General features: G+C 44.1%; 1 protein-coding gene across 1 annotated transcript in view; it reads left to right on the top strand.

The window, feature by feature from the left end:
- The window catches only part of FAM178B (family with sequence similarity 178 member B), a 2,784,983-nt gene that overhangs the window by 1,242,107 nt on the left and 1,525,563 nt on the right, over positions 1–17,313 (top strand). Inside the window, exon 8 of the mRNA XM_086943356.1 lies at positions 12,900–13,028. Within this exon, the coding sequence (XP_086799482.1) occupies positions 12,900–13,028 (129 nt within the window). The remainder of the gene's footprint in view (positions 1–12,899; positions 13,029–17,313) is intronic.

Raw genomic sequence — 17,313 nt, 5'->3', positions numbered from 1 at the left:
TCTGAAAAGACCACCGCGTAGTTGGAATCACTACTGGTGGGATGGATGTTTTTAGTATCTGAATATCACAACTATCCTCAGGGGCGATCCGAAGATAAAGTAGAAAACTATACTCTAATAGCACGGCCGTGCTAACTGTATGTACCTGAATTCTACTTACTGAAATACAACAAGGTTTCTTTGGCGTCCACAGCGGGAAGGCAAGCGCCCGCGCACCCTCGGCTCTCGGCGTCCTCAGCGGGAAGGCAAGCGCCCGCGCACCCTCGGCTCTCGGCGTCCTCAGCGGGAAGGCAAGCGTCCGCGCACCCTCGGCTCTCGGCGTCCTCAGCGGGAAGGCAAGCGTCCGCGCACCCTCGATTCTCGAATAGCTAGTTCCCAACACGATCGATAAAACCGGAAGGATTGACAAGCATTCGGTGATGGGACAAGAGTGTTTTTATACGCTCTCAGAGGGCGTGGACAGATTCGCCAGGCCCCGGGGCATTCTGGGAGATGTAGTGCTGCAGCGGTATTTCCTTACACTAGCTCTCCAGCTATGGGTAATCGCGACAAACATTTCCCGATGCCTAGAAACACGCCGAAGACAGACCACTACCCAAAACACCCTTCTTTGATCCCAGCAAACTCAAAAACTACCGGCCAATAACCCCCTCCCATTTTCAGCGAAGGTATTGGAAAAGATTATCAAAAATCAACTCATGACACACCTAGAGCAGAACCAGCTACTTGACGTCTCCCAATCCGGCTTCCGCTGCAATCACAACACAAAACCACCTTGATCACAGCCACCAACGACATCCAAACCCTCCTCTACTAAGGAGAAACAGAAGATTTGATCTCCCTTCGACTGCTCAGCAGCTATGCCAATGTATCCTACCACACACTGATCGAAAGACTCCATTACATCAGCATCCAAGGGGGTGCGCTCAGGTGGATCACCTCCTTCCTCACCAAAAGAACCCAGAGGATACACCTCCCACCTTTCACTTCTAAACCCAAGGAGATCACCTGTGGTGTCCTCCGGCACCCTTTCCTCAGTCCGAAACTCTACAACGCATATATTAGCCCACTGGCCAACGTCGTCAGATCCCATGGTCTCAACATAATTTCCCACGCAGGTGACTCCTAATGCATCCTCTCACTCACTGATGACCCCACCACCAGAACTAACTTCCACAGATGCATGACAAACGTCACGGACTGGATGAAGAAACAACTGCCTGCAGTTGAACACAGACAATATGGAAGTGCTGATCTTTGGCAACAGCAACAACACATGGAACGATTCCTGGTGGCAATCAGACATAGGACCTGCACCCACTCCCTCCAAACATGCCAGAAGCCTTGGAATCATCATTGACAACAAGCTCACTATGAAATCACAGATCAACGCTGTCTTCTCCTCCTGCTTCCTCACTCTGCACATGCTACTTAAGATCTTCAAGTGGCTACCCCTACACACGAGATGCACCATGACACAAGCCCTCATCACCAACCGACTGGACTATGACAATGCCCTCTACTTAGCAATCGCTGCACACCTTTCACAGAGACTTCAGACCATAAAGAACACTGCAGCCAGGCTCATCCTCTGCATTCCCTGATGAACCCACATCACACCCCACCTCAGGAATCTCCACTGGCGTCCGTTACAGAAGAGATGTCAACTCAAGCTGCTGACCCACGCACACAAGGCTCTACACAACCAAGGAGCCGCCTACATTAACCACTGCCAGAACTTCCACCAACCGTCAAGAAGACTATTCTTTGCCTCCCTTTCACTTGCCCAAACTCCCCGCATCTACCGAAGCAGGAGTAGAGGAAGCTTCTTCGCCTACATTGCAGCAAAGACCTGGAACAGCCTCCACTCGCACCTCCGGACCATCACCTCACTTCTGGAATTCTGAATGGCCCTCAATACCTAGCTGTTTGAATAAGCCTCCGGGGCCTGCAAGCGCCTGAATACCCTATTAGGTGATTAGTTGTGCTTTATAAATCCTGATTGATTGATTGGGGATCACTATAAATTTGCTGCAAACACACCTGACTCCTTCGCAGATGCTCCTAGTCATCAGATGAATTCTTGATATGGTATGGATTTTTGCCTTCTCCAAGGAGCGAAGACTCCAGGCCAGAGCATTTGGGCTATGATCCTGGTGTTTCAGTCTCTCTCCCAAATTTAATTTTTATTTTTATCTTAGTACGGTTTACTTTGAGGCTTTTAGGATTGTTGGACTCCTGCATCCTACTGGCCAAATTTACCAGGTGGCACATGTGGGCTCTGCAGTGGGACCTCAAATCCTAGTGGGCTCAGCATCAGAGGAATATGTCAGATTGTATCCAGATTTTGTTGGAGACTGCAGAAGACCTGTAATTGTGGCTGCTGGACTGTGATTGGGTTGGTGGCAGACTCCTCTCCTTACCCCACCCAGAGCTGACTGTGGTCACTGATGTATCACTTCTGGTTTGCGAAGAGCATCTGGGAGATGTGGAGATCAGAGGTCTCTGGTGGAGACTCAACTGCCCATCAATTTGCTGGAATTCAGGGTGATTTGCTTGACATTGAAGGCCTCCTGCCCTCCTTCAGAACAAGGATTGCGCAGGCGCTTGTGAACAACATCACCATCATGTGGTTCCAAGCAGGGTGGGGTGGAGACTTGGGTCCTCTGTCAGGGGGCTCTGGGCCTTTGGCAGGGGTTGGACTGCTAAAGTAGTTTTGTGGTGTAAACCACCTGGTGGGATCTGTAAGCGCCAGGCAGACAAACTCAGCTGCTGACACCTAGCAGATCGCTAATGGCGGATGTATCTTAAGGAGGCAAAGGGTGTCTTCCATCAGTGGGGAGAACCCTCACTCAATCTTTACGCCACTGCTGAGCACGTGCAATGTCAGTATTTTTGTGCTTTGGAGCTTGCAAAACAGCTCTCTCTTAGAGATGCCTTCCGTCTGTAGTAGAGCTCAGGTCTTCTCTATACTGTTATGACGTTGCCTTTCCTGGCCCAAGTTTTGAAGAAGATCAACAAGGTCTGGGCCTAACCATCCTACTAGCCCCAGATTGGGCCAGGAGAAATTGGTAGCTAAAACTCCTGGGTATGAGCATCTGTTTACTGATCAAGCTGCACCAAGCTCTGCACACTTTTCATCTTCATACCTGGAGATTGAGCAGTGGAAGTTGACTTCTTTTGGTCTTTCCCCGAGGTCATTGATGTCATTTTGGCAGCAGTGAGTCCCTCCACAAAACGGTGTATGCCAGATGTTGGCATAAATGTGTGGCTTGCTGCTAAACCTCATAAATAGACCACTGACAAGACAAGTCATCTAGGGGTTTGTTGTTCGTTTTGTCCGCTGCCAAGCGAGGACTTTCTTTGGGCTCTGTTAAAGGCTATTCGTTTTCTATTTCAGCTTTTTGCCAGATGACTGACCAGTCTTCTTTGTTTAAATCACTTCTTGCAGTGAGATTCTTGAAATATTTGAAACGTTAATTTCTACCAAAACGCGTTGTGATGCCAAAGTGGAACTTGAACTTACATTTCACTTTTTGATATGCACCCCTTTTTAAACTTCTGCACATATGTCCATTAAGACATCTGACGTTACAGATGTTCTTTCTCATCACCATAACTTCAGCAGGGCATGTGAGCACGTTTCAGGCTCTTTTTGTTAGCCAAGATCACATGACATTCTTTTCAGATAAATTGGTGTTAAAGATGCGAGTTTCCTTTCTACCGAAAGTGATCTCTCCATTCCACTCCGGGTAGACTATCACCATTCCGGCAATCTTTCCCCTCTCTCATCCCTCTAAGTAGTAAGATACACACCTTCAGTCGGACCGTAGGCATAAAGCTTTCATATTGATTGTACCAAAGTACACTAGGTGGACGATCAGCTGTCTGTGGTGTACTCTGGTGTAAAGAAGGGCAAGGCAGTGCAAAAACAGACCATCTGCCAATAGATTGTTCTCTGCATAAAGATCTGCTATGCAGAGGACGTACGGGGGCTCATTCCACCAGGAGCTAAGGCTGTTACTGCTGCTCTAGCATGTGGAGTACCAGTCCTGGGCATTTGTCAGGCGACTGCATGGATGTCAGTACATATGTTCACAAAGCACTACTGCCTCAACTGCTAGTTCTGTATAGAGGGATATGTTGCTTGCTGTGACTTGTAGGACTATTTGGTCTGAGCGAGTTCACAGACCTACCACATAGGGGGTTACTGAAATGGTAGCTATTCACAGGGTGAGATATTTGCAGTTAGAAGTAGCCTTCCAAAGAACAAGTTATTACCTTCGGTTAGGTTCTTTCAGATGGAGAATCTATCTAACGGCAGATTCCACACCAACCCTCTCACCTCCCTGTACTGTGAACTAGTTTTTTTTCCTTCTAAAAAGGTCCCAGTTTAGAGAGCTGCACACTGCTCATGCCAGACTGACAATTGGCTCTGTGTCTGTGGGCACGCACAGCCTAAGAAAGCAAGTGTGTATAGGTGGAGTTTATATGCGGCTCCACGCGTCACTTCCAGAGCTAGTCTGCAAGATCCCACCTACTGACAGTAGTTTCCGGATCAAGTCTAAGTTCTGGGGAATATTTACAAGGTGAGGAATGTACTGTAAGAGTATCCACCAGAAAGAGCATTACTGAAGGTAAGTAACTTGTTTTTTAAGTCTATATGGATGATCACTCAATGATGTTTTTCTCAGTTTGAGAATTACCAGTGTTGCTGTTTAAGGTGCATATTTTTGCATTGATGACAAAATTGCATGAGAAATCGAAATATTGTGTATAAGATATTGATAGAAAGTAAATATTGATTTTTTCTCAATTAATGCTATATTTCTCAATCTATGTGATGCTGACCCAGTTGAGCTAAATATCTGTTTAACTGCACATCATTGCAAACATTTGATAATGACAGTATGTACAGTAATGGCCTCCAGGTTTTTTTCTTGCCGGTTTCTTACACTCATATTTTATACCACACTGGAGAACTTGAGAATATGTTTGGCTTTTATCTCCCACACACAGCTGTGCTCTTACCCATTTTGGCACATGTAACATTGGACACTATAGTGTGTCGATTAGGAGCAGCACAGACGGAAGTAATATTCCATTCAAATTGTGCGAGTTTGATTCAATCAGCTAAATCAACTCCCTCTGTCATTGACCCACTATAAGATCTAATACCAAATAGTCAAATATTATTGTTTGGATAATTTTGTTGAGCTGTCCATGATCGCTACCTTTGTTACCATGTGCTGTTATCCAATGTTCCCACGGTAGTTCATTCAGTAGGCATTGCAATTTTGATTTTATTTGTGATCCTCTCTTTGAGTAACATTTGGAAAATGTAATTCCCGTTTAATCATTTATTTACGCTCACTAATCTCGTTGTTTTGAAATTAAACCTCAGCGAAATGTGGAGATATTCTTTAGCAGCTACTTTTCTCGATGCTGTTAGGGGTGTACAAAGTAATAATGTGTGTGAAAACCATACCGGGAAATCAGACGTAAGAATACATTTGCCTGTGATATGTAGATCATGTCATTTTTGGAATACATCTTTGCAAGTATTTACAATAGGCTTGTTTGAGTTTTCTGATTAATATATTTGAACCTAAGAAATCCTATATTGTCTTTCTCAGGACATAGAATAATTGCTGTTTGTAATTTTAAACAACAATGATATATAATTTCTCTTCTCATCTAACTAGTGTTTTGAACTGCAGCACAACACATACTTTAACCCCTTCGCTGCTAGGCCTTTCCCCCCCCTGTGCTAAGCCTTTTTTGGGCTATTTGTGGCAGTTCACGCTTAGGCCCCTGTAACCTTTTTACCACATAAGGTATCCACGCCAAATTTGCGTCCTTTTCTTCCAACATCATGGGGATTCTAAAGGTACCAAGGCTTTGTGGGTTTCCCTGGAGGGCTACCAGAAATTAGTCAAAATGCAGCACTTTAAAAAAAAAAGTTTTAAATGGGAAAAAAGTGCGGCTAATGAAAGAGTCTGTTTTTTTGCCATGCAAATGGTATCAACAAATCGTTTGTGGGGCTGAAATCACTATTTTATCAGCTTTTAGGGACAAGCAGACTTTTGTCAGAACACCAAAAATGTTTACCCAGTATTGGCATAGGCTTGTGTCTAGAGATGTTCACAATACAAGTACTTGCTTGCACCAATTGAGGTGAAATACTTTGGAAATTTGAACTTTGAACTGTTCTTGAAAATACTTGAACTGCACAGACTATGATGCAGTGGGGCGATACGGCGGAAGAGGTCAGCGGTGTGCTCCCAACTCCGGAATCCCCTTTTAATGGCTCCCGGTAGCCATTTAAGCTGACGAGCTTGTTGGAGATGCACCTGCGCGCCAGAGGGGCAACGAGGCCCGTGGCGCGTGTTTGGTGACTAAGGGTGGGCGTAAAATCCGTTTCGCGGGCGAATTTGCGGATTTTCCGCGATTTCGCGATCCGCGAATCTCGCGAAATCGCGGTAAAATTCGCGAATCAGCGGGAACGAATTTTCAGCCAAGCAAGGGTTACAGCAGCAGGTGCAAAAGTTGAACCTAATTTCTTTGTAACCTTTTACAAAAGGGTTACAAACAAATTAACTTCAACTTGGACACCTGCTGCTAATTGCTTCCTGGCGCCTCGTTGCCCACTTGCAACTATTCTCTGACCCTGCTCTGACCCTTGAAGCAGGGTCAGAGAATAGTTACAAGTAGGCAACGAGGCACCTGTCCAAGGAATTAAACCTCATCAGGAAGCACTTACAGATATAAAAAACAGGAAGAAGGGAGAGGATGGCAAATACACCCATTTTGAGTTGTCAGGAGGGGTTAAACTAAAAGAGACCTTTACAGCACAATTTTCATATGCATTTTGCTAAAAATAAAAATCTGTATGTTCTGTAGGGGCAACTCAGGAGTCTGGCCCTTCAGAGATCCGGCCTCTCTTTCTTTCTCTCGTTCTCTCTCTCCCTCTCTCTTTCCCTCTCTTTCTCTATCTATCTATCTATCTATCTATCTATCTATCTATCTATCTATCTATCTATCTCTCTCTCCCTCTCCCATAAACGACTGCATGGGTAACTTCGCTATGCAAGCGGCTCGCAAAGACGCAAAAATCCCCTCGAACGCGCAAAAAAACCCCGCGAACACGCAAAACCCCCCGCGAACACGCAAAAAAACAAAAATCCGCAAATTCGCACAAATTCTTGAATTTTGCGGATCGCGAATTCGCAAATTCGCGGATCGTGAATTCGCAAAATTCCCCCATGCTTATTGGTGACCTGTTCTGCAACCCTGAAACTATCTCTACTGATGAGGGAATCAATCCCGAAACACGAGCTAGGCTCGTGTCTAGAGATGTTCACAATACAAGTACTTGCTTGCACCGATTGAGGTGAAATACTTTGGAAATTTGAACTTTGAACTGTTCTTGAAAATACTTGAACTACACAGCCCATGATGCAGTGGGGTGATACGGCGGAAGAGGTCAGCGGTGTGCTCCCAACTCCGGAATTCACAGTATTGGCATTTTACTGGGACATAGCCTATTTTTACTATTTTTTGTGCTTTCAACCTTCTTTCAGTTAATGGTTGAAATGGGTATGAAAGCAATAATGGATCCTGGAAAGCTATACATTTTTAAAAAGTAGACAATATTTTGAATTCAGCAAGGGGTCATTTGTGTAGATCCTTCAAGGTTTCTTAATAGAAACTAACAGTTGAATAATGGAAAAATTGAAAATTAGTTAAAAAAAATAGCCATTTCTGCCAACATTTTCACCTGTAACGTCTTCAAATCGTAAGAGCTGTTTGAAAGCAATATACCGTTACATCCGCTGGACCTTTCTGGTTGTGGGGATATATAGGACTTGTAGGTTCACCAAGAACCTGACGAACCCAGAGCCAATAGCTTAGCAGCATCTTGCAATGTTTTTTTATTATGTACCAGGTATATAGCAAATAATTTGGGAAAATATATACATGGAAAAATCGAATGAAAGACACCTATGTATTTCTGAAATTGGAACAAAATATAGAGTTTAGAAACAGTAGTTATTTGCACATTTCCGAAATTGTGAGTACCCATTCTAGCATGAGAATTATAGGTCATTTTTCAAAATGACTTCTTTTTGTACACATTGTCTTTCATTTGGAAGGCAGAAATGCATCAAAAGTCAATAGGTAATAACAGTTGCGCTACAATTCTGTGTTACCCTAAGTCTCCCGATAAAATGGTACCTCACTTGTGTGGGTAGGCCTAGTGCCCGCAACAGGAAACGGCCCAAAACGCAACAAGGACACACTCTATTTTTACAGTGATAACTGACCCTTTTTTTGGCAAAGTGCCTAGCTGTAGATTTTGAACCCTAGCTCTGCCGGCACCTATGTTTACATTGCCCTTAGATGCCTGTTTGTTAACATCCCAAACAAATGCCTAATTGTGCTGTTTTATGTTGATTTCGACTGCATTCAGTGCTTCATTTGTAAAAAAAATAATCCTCTGCGCCATGCCTCTGCTCTAGCGGTGCTATTAAAAATCGGCGTGCCAATACCAAAACTGCCGTCTGTTGGATTCACCTCAGATCTCTTTAATCCACTACCGGACACTGCTGCCCCTTTATCTATCTCTTGCCGGCCCCTGCTTTCTCCCTTTGTTTTTTTTTTATAAATCTTTTTATTGAAACATGCATTGGTTCAAATAGGCAATACACAGGACACAGATAGAGAATAAATAATAAAGGCGTACAGAGGAGGAGGATTACATTTCGACATAAGAGGGGAGCATCACGGGGTAAGGGGGACATTTGGTTCAGAACAATCAGGAGGCGTACAGATTTCTCCACGATATCTAATCGAAGGGCTTCAGGTATGTGCCCATATTTCGGAGCATCCCCTGGCGACATAGACCGTCTTCTCCCTAAATATACACCAGTCAAGGTCCCTCTCCCAGGCCTCCAATGTAGGTGGTTTAGCAGCTCCCCATAAATGTGCAATGTTTCTCTTGGCTATCATGAATCCCAGGGTGGCCCAATGTGTCTGGTGAGTGTTCAGGTCTGTGGGTTCCCATATGTTTAGGAGGCAAACGCCTCACCTCCAGTAAAAGACGGATGCGTAGCGCAGCTAATATTGCCTTGTGTACCTCATGCCAGAAAGAACTGATGAACTTACATTCCCATATAATGTGTAGGAAGGTTCCCAGTTGACCACAGCCTCTCCTGCATTCCCCTTTGTCGGTTACCCCCATATGGATCAAGCATGGCCCGGTGATGTACACACAGTGAAGGATTTTTAGCTGTACCAGTCTAAGGCACGCCGGTATGGCGACCACTCTGGGGGAAGATACTGCCTCTTGCCAGTCTTCGTCATCTATCTTGATCCCATCTCCCGTCCATTTCTCGCTTAATGCCTGTAGGGTATCAGTCATGTTGTTTATCAGTTTTTTGTATATTAGGGAAATCATCTTTTCAGGTCGGTGGCCATCTAATATTCTGTCCTCTAAGGGTGAGGCTTCCCTTGTCCCTTTAGGTAGAAGCGTTTGAAGTGAGTGTAGGATCTGGGCATATCGGAAATATTCCGTATCAGCTAGATCACATTCAGCCTGTAATGTATTGAAGGATTTGACTCCCCCTTCTCCCCAAATGTCTTCGATTTGTGTAATGCCAATGAAATCGCATCTGTCAAAGCCTTTTGACCTCCATAGGCTGCCCAGTGTTTCAGAACCACAAAGAAGGGATGCCAACTTCAGTTTACGTCCCCATCCAAGAGTGTTGGTTGCGTTGTGCCAAATTCGGACCGAATGATTGGTGGGGCCCGTCAAGGTGCATTTTTTAGGCCGCTAATAGAGTGCCCTGTTATAGTTACATTTATTTATGGCGTAGCCAGGGTCGTCGCCTCGTCCATAGGTGCCATGATTTATGGCAGCCAGATGTGCTACCCACTAATATTTTTTTATGTCAGAAGGCTTATGCCACCATCGTACCAGTTTAGGATCAGTTTATTTAGGGCGATACTCAGTTTTCCGTCCCAAACAAATTCTCTCTGAAGACCTTCTATTTCCCTGAAATATTGTGCAGGTACTGGGTCAAGGGCATTTTGCAATGAGTAGAGAAATCTGGGCAAATACATCATTTTAAACAGGGCCACTCTGCCCAGTAGGGAGAGGGGAAGCGACTTCCAACTCATAATATCTTTTTTGAGTTTACGCAGGGGCAGAAGAAGATTTTGAGTGTAGCGGGCTGAGGGGTCGTGGGTAATACAAATACCTAGGTATTTAAAGCCCGCTGTGCTGATCTGGATTGGGCAGTTTCCCGGGGGGTAGGAGGATCTCCCCTAAGAGCGAATGATAGGGATTTACCCCAATGGACCGTGAAGCCAGAGAATCTGCAGAACACTGACAACATTTCTAACACTACTATTAGGGATGTCGTCGGGGAGGCCAGATAAAGTAAAATGTCACCCACGTAGAGTGAGATGCGGACCTCCCAGTCAGGGGGCCATCTCAGCCCTCGTATCAAATGATCTTGCCGGATCCAAGCAGGCTCCAGGGCAAGGGCAAAAAGATGGAGTGAGAGTGGGCAACCCTGACGGGTTCCTCAGCCAAGTGGGAACGTTGGTGACAGTTTTTCATTGACCACTACCTGGGCCAGAGGGTCTTGGTACAGGAGACGTAACCACTGTATGTTTTTGGGCCAAATCCCAGTTTTGCAAGTACTGCCCAGAGGTAGGCCACTCGACTGTGTCGAATGCCTTGGTTGCGTCCAGGGACACTATTACGGCCAACTCCTGAATGGTTGATGCTCTGCCCAGAACTCTGTGAATTCTGCGTAAGTTTAGGGCCGTATTTCTGTGTGACATAAAGCCAGACTGATGTTGGTGCACCAAGGTGCCTATTACCTTAATCAGACGGGCAACCAGAAGTTTAGCCAGGATTTTGGGTTCCGCGTTTAGGAGGGGAATCAGCCTATACGAGGCAGTCGGTCCGGGGCTTCCCCTCTTTATGTATGGTGACTATAGCGGCTATTCTCTGTTCCCTCGGTAGAGCTCCAAGTTCTATAGATTCCTCAAACATCGATTTTAGGTGTGGTGCGAGTTTATCGGGCCATAGTTTATATAACTCGATGGGGATACCGTTTGGTCCAAGAGCGTTGCCCGGATTCAATGCGTGTATTGCTTGCGCAATTTCATATGTGGTCAAGTCGCTTTCCATAAAGACACGATCCACTGAGGAGAGACAAGGCAGTCTGATGTCACAAAGGAGGTCTTGGGAGTGTTCCTCAGTGTGTGAGGTCGCGGTTGAGTATACATTTTGGAAATTAGTGGCGAATTTATCAACTATGTCTTGGGATTCAGTGAGAGAGGTGCCTCCATTGACTTTAAGCTCTGGGACTAATCTGCTCGCCCAGTCTTTTTTGTCTAACCATGCTATTAGCTTCCCTGCTCTGTCACCCAGTTCGTATATTCTACCCTGACATTCCCTACTCAGGAGTTTGGCCTTGTCCGTGACCAGGGCTTTATAGTCGTGTTATTTCCGGCTCAGGAGATGGAGCTTTTCCGGTGTCACACCAAATTCTAGGTCGCCCTCCTGCCGATAAATGTCAGCCTCTATGTCAAGGATTTCTTTTTGTTTTTCTTTCTTCGCCCCTGTGATCAAGGACAGAGCCTGACCTAGAATTCCGGTCATGAAAGCTTCCCCTAGGGACTGGAATGAGGATACTGACCCCACGTTGTCCGTGAAGTAATCGTCTATGGCCTTGAGGAGGTTTTTACGAAATTTCGGATCTTGAAGGTACCAGGGGTTGATTGGAGCCAGCCTACCCACTGTGGCTTGATTGAGTACTATGTGTATCCATACCGGAGAGTTATCGGAGATGCCCATGGCAAGGTGTCTGATTTCATGTATGTGAGTGACTTGTGCTGCAGGGACAAGACTATAATCTAGATGGGAAAGACTATGGTGGGCCCCTGAGTGAAGGGTGTTTATATCTGGTCTGGGTGATAATTTCTCCAAGAGTTCACCAGGCCCATAGCGTTGAGAAAATTGGGCAGCTAGTGTGCAGCGGGTCCTATTGCCCTTGGGGTATAGCGGTCTAATGTGCCCGAGACTATGGCATTAAAATCACCGCTGAGGACCAGGAGGACATCTGGTACAGTGAGTAGGAATGAACCCAGATCAGTGAAGGTGGAATCCAGCAGTCCCTGGGGTACATAGATTGACATGAATGTGCAAATTGTGCGTCTCTCCCATGTGCCCGAAATCCCAGTGTATCTGCCTCTCTCATCCATCCAGACGGAGCCCACATCAAGTGGGAGTGAATTTTTAATCATGAAGCCTACTCCTCTGGAGCCAGCTTTCTCCCTTTGTGTACAGTTTTTACGGCTTTATCTTCTTCCTTCTTTCCCTCTTCTGTGTTTTTCTCTCTGTTGTTTGCAATCAGTGTCTGATGTGGAAACATAAATTCCAGTTCTCAAAAATGAGCGCCAGTCGGCCCCACTGGTTCAAATTAAGCACTGGCTGCATTATTTTATTTGTCGACCATTCAAACTTGACACCTGCCAAGTCGGGAGACACTCACCAGAGATGACTCAATACCTTATTTTTTTCTTAGCATGTCTAAAGAGATACTTGTGTCCAAACCACGCTGTGATACTTGTGTGGTAAATTTCTTCTCTAACTCAAAGACTTTTTCTTCGTCAGGCCATCTGGACACAATGGTGCATAATGGAGGTGGGGGGATGGTATACATTTAGATAGTGGGCTGTATCACATACTGCTCTGATTGCTGGTGACATCCCTTTCCACTCCTGCTGCATATTTTTCTTTTATGCTGACTGTGATTGGTCTGATCTTCCCATTTCCAGGTAGGTTAAATATGTGCTTTGTTTCTCCTTTGTTCATAAAGAGTGCAGCTGGTATTGGAAGCGGAGCTGGAGAAATCACTGAAAGAATGCCTCTATCTAGGACACGGTTTTGAGTGCAGCCCTTCCTCCCCAACTTCAGGAGAAGATGCGCAGCTGACAGAAGAGCACAGGTAGGTAGCACTGAAGGTCGATCACACTCCGTTGTGCTTCGTAATGGGACGATAGTAATAAACAAAGAGTAAAATATGCCTATGGGCAGGATCAAGTAAGAGTTGGAGGAAAAATACCTCCATTCATAAAAAAAGAGATGCTTCTCTAAAGATACCATTATCTTTTTATATGTTAACAAAAATATACTAAAAATATGAAAACCCCCATTCGGAAATTAAATCAAGAATTGGTAATGCCAAATGTGTGGGATTTTGTTTGCAAAACGTTTTTAACTAAGCTTCCATAAACCACAACACAGACGCGGCTTGGGCATGTGGCAGCAGGCAGCAGCAGTGCAAGCTTCCAACACTCCCAAGAAACAAGTAAAATCATGATAGCTGTGTATGCTTTCTCACCCACAGAGAATATGCACAATAGATGTGGCAACAATGGAAGGGTCCCTTACATACACGGAACCGTTATTGTACAGGTAGCAGCAGAACATGGTGATTGATTGATTGGTGTGTGATTGTGTGTGTGTTTTTGTGTGAGTAAGACAGAATTCTCCCGACAAATTGGATGCATTTTTCTGTGAAAAAAGGTGACTGGACTCTGAAAAGGGCATAACAAACTCCTTCTGGTACAGGCGCCTAGTTGGATTCTCTGCCATTCATGTTCAATGCTTTACTTTTTGCTTCCGGAGCCATAGCGCCTTAAGGTCATGGCTTTGTCAGAGTGTTGGACAAGTATGAATAATGAGCTTCTCTCGGTTGGGGCATGCAAAGGATCCAGTTTATCTGTGGTTGGTGCAGACCTATGCCAGGTAGCCATCAGGCGAGAAGCACTCTAGTGAGCTGACATACACCAGCTTAGAAATGGCCTTGTAACTTAGAATTGTTCATGGTGATATCCTGTTGCTCAAGTTCTGCAACTTTCGTCCAAAGCTCTATGTTCATTGCATCCCTCTTTCACAGTTTTCTCAAAATCTTTGACTGTGCCCCTACCCCCTTAACCTCCTTCCCGTGCTCCTGTTAAAAAATAAAACATGGACGATCAATAAGTACTTCGGTAGTGGTGACTAGGGTTCGTTGTTTTGAAAGTTGACTTGGACACTCGCATATGTCTGGAAAAATACAGACTGAAAGAGAAGTCACTCTCAGTTTAAACAAATGTAACATACATTATGGATATTATTCTATAGTGCCTCAATATATAAAGCACCACACCTGCATGTATTTTAATCGGACAAAGAGTGGGGCAAAATAGAGGGAGAGTTGGAATGGAGCACAAAAATGTCAACCACCCTTGAGCTAATGCTGATAGAATTAGGGCGTAAGTTTGCCAATGCATTGGCATTGCATTCAAGTGGATAAAGAGTTTCAGTCTCTTACAAAAATATCTTGAAGAGAAATATTTCAAATTCCTTCCCCTCCAAGGCCAATCATGGTGCCCCAGCTCTCAGATTATGCTACAAATAAAAGACCCAGAGAAATAGCCAGATCAATATGTTGGGATTTCCCAATTTGTTTCCTTGCACTCAACTTCTAAGTCAAGTATGATGTTGAATTGCATATGGATTTTTGTTGGGACGGTACTCACTACAGTTGCAGAGTCCACCAGACTAAAATGTCTCAGTGAATGATGTGGTTACATTCCATGAAGTGATGAACATATCAGCCAGGGAAGCACCAAATTAGTACTGTCATTCTTTTTCTTTAAGTAGAAAGTTCAGTAATATATAAGAATTTACAAAATAAGGTACAGCAAGACCCTTAGTGCCTTTAGTCCTGTGTTTAAAGACAACCAACTATGATGACATTCCTAACCCTGGCCTCAGTTAAAGCCATTAAGATACGTCAGGAAAGGCTGTTCCCATTACCTTCTTCTACTCTAACAGGTAGTTTCATCAAGCCGAAATCGGCTCGCAAAGGGCCAGATTCTGAGAATCTGGCCCTTTGCGAGCGCTATTTTTGCATTTGGAATTCATCATCCCAAATGCAAAAATCGCAATTATAGAAATCGCTAAATTGCGATGAATTACATTTAAGGAATCTCAATTTGAGATTCCTTAAATGCAATTCATGAACCATTTTAAAAAATTGCGAATTCGCAATCTGGGGCCGCTATTTACCGCAAAGTCTAACTACGTGGTAAATAGCAAAAACTTTGAAAAATGCACTAAAGTGCATTTTTCAAAGTTTCATGCTGCGCACACACATGCCCTAAGGGCATGTGTGTGCGCAACATATGTGCACACATCAATTTCAGGGGTGCAACAGGGTGTCCTTTGGACACCCCTGCACCCTTGAAATCGCAATCTCAATTTGCGAATCGCTAAATGCGATTAGCAAATTGAGTTGGTCTTCCCATTCATTCCTATGGGCCTCTGGGCCCATAGGAATGAATGGGGAGATATTCCTTAATTGCGACTCGCAATTTGCGAGTCGCAATTAAGGAATTATTAGAAATCGCTATTTTTGAGTTATTTCTTGATGAATAGCATTTTGCTATTCCTTAATAGCGAATCAGTATTTTTCGCTATTAAGAAATCGCAAAATGTGTTCTTGATGAATCTGGGGGTTTAGTTAGGAAGAATCCTCCACATGATTCTCTGATGGTTCCTACAGCGTGTTGCTGTCTACATCCGCTGCTCCAATCACATCTACGAATGGACTGCTGTGTTGAAGCTAGACCTGTCATACTCGTAATCTATAAAAAAATTATCGAAACTCTTTTAACATTTAGTGATTGTAGAGATCTCTCTGCTGGAGTTGATGGATTTGGAAAGAAATTAGGCAAGGAAATAGTCTAATTAATAGGAAAAATCTGAAACCCCCTTAGGAAGAAAACTGGGATTGATTCTCATTACCACTTTATTGCTATGGAATACTCTAAATAGTTCACTAGGGTATATGGCTTGAATTTCACTCATTCTGTGTGCAGGTGTCATAGCAACTAAGAAGGTGACCTTCCAAGTAATATGTTGTAAGGAAACTTTGTGAATGGGTTCAAGAGAAGGCCCCATTAACTTAGATAGTACATTACATTCCCAAGGCAGAGAAAAGGCTTAGCAGAAGAGAATACCTTTCGTAATACCTTCTAAGAAATCCTTTACCAAATTGAAGGCCAAACCTTGCTAAATTAAGTAAGAAAGGGATTACCACATAGAAGGATCATGGTTGATTTGAATGCACCAAATGTAAACCTTTTCCTTTTGAAAGCATATGGTTTTCTGGTGGAAGGGTATTTGGTTACCTGTAGAATGTCCATGCAGTCTTATGGTAGCTATCAGTGAACATATTGCAGGAATTTAGAAGGCAGGCTGTGAAATTCAACAATGGAAGATTTGGTTGAAGGACCTGACTTTGAATTTGTACAGGAGAACCTGTCTGCAGGGCACTCCATTATGTGGACACTCGGAAAGGTGAAGAAGGTCCGTGCATTGGCAAGGCCATTCTGGCTCTCTCATATTCTATCTGGTCTTTGCTTGCTAAAATTTGATCAGCACTGTTTGTATGAGGGGTATTGGGGGAAATGCATATATACATTTCTTTGACCAATCTATCAAAGGGCATTACACTTCGACCCTTGTTAGTGGAATCTGAGTGCATGTCTCCATTTTTACCTCTGCAAATGAGTCTGTTTGAAGAGAGCCCCGGTCTTCAAAGATTGTTCCTAAGACCTTGTCGTTTAGAAGTTATTTCTGGTTTCCTTGACATGTTTGACTGAGGTAGTCTGCTTCTACATTTTGAACTCCTGGAAGGTGAACATCAGCGATTGTTACATTTCTTGCTATGAGCCATTTCCACATGGCTTGAGACACAAACGACAGAGGTCTTGGATGAGTTCCTCCCTGTTTGTTCAGGTAATGCATTGTTGTGGTATTGCCCATGTGTACAAGAAGGAAGGCCTTCGTGATCCAAGGTAGAAAGGATTTCATAGCCAGATAAACCACCCTTTGTTCTGGTAGGTTTATATGGTCGGTCTTTTCTATGTCTGATCATATCGCTGAATTCTTACCTAAGTTGCCCATGTGAGCTCCCCATCCTTGTAGGGAGGCATCTGTGAATAGAGTTTTAACTTAAAATATATGTCAGAATTGGGTTTGACAGTTATTAAATCCAAAACGTTTGTTATGACAGCAGCCTTTCAAAAGAAAAAGTCATTTTCATTTAATTTAGATGGGGGCCTCCTAGTATGTGTAGAGTCTTTTACGTACTTACGTCTCCTCTTTGATTCCAAACTTAACTGGACTGCTATGATAGAAAATAGAACCAACATGCTGAAACGAAGTATAGCTGCGAT

This window comes from Lissotriton vulgaris, chromosome 11 (assembly GCF_964263255.1).
Source record: "Lissotriton vulgaris chromosome 11, aLisVul1.2, whole genome shotgun sequence".
NCBI lineage: Eukaryota > Metazoa > Chordata > Amphibia > Caudata > Salamandridae > Lissotriton > Lissotriton vulgaris.
Note: the sequence above shows the minus strand (reverse complement) of the source record. Positions and strands in the feature narration are given on the sequence as shown.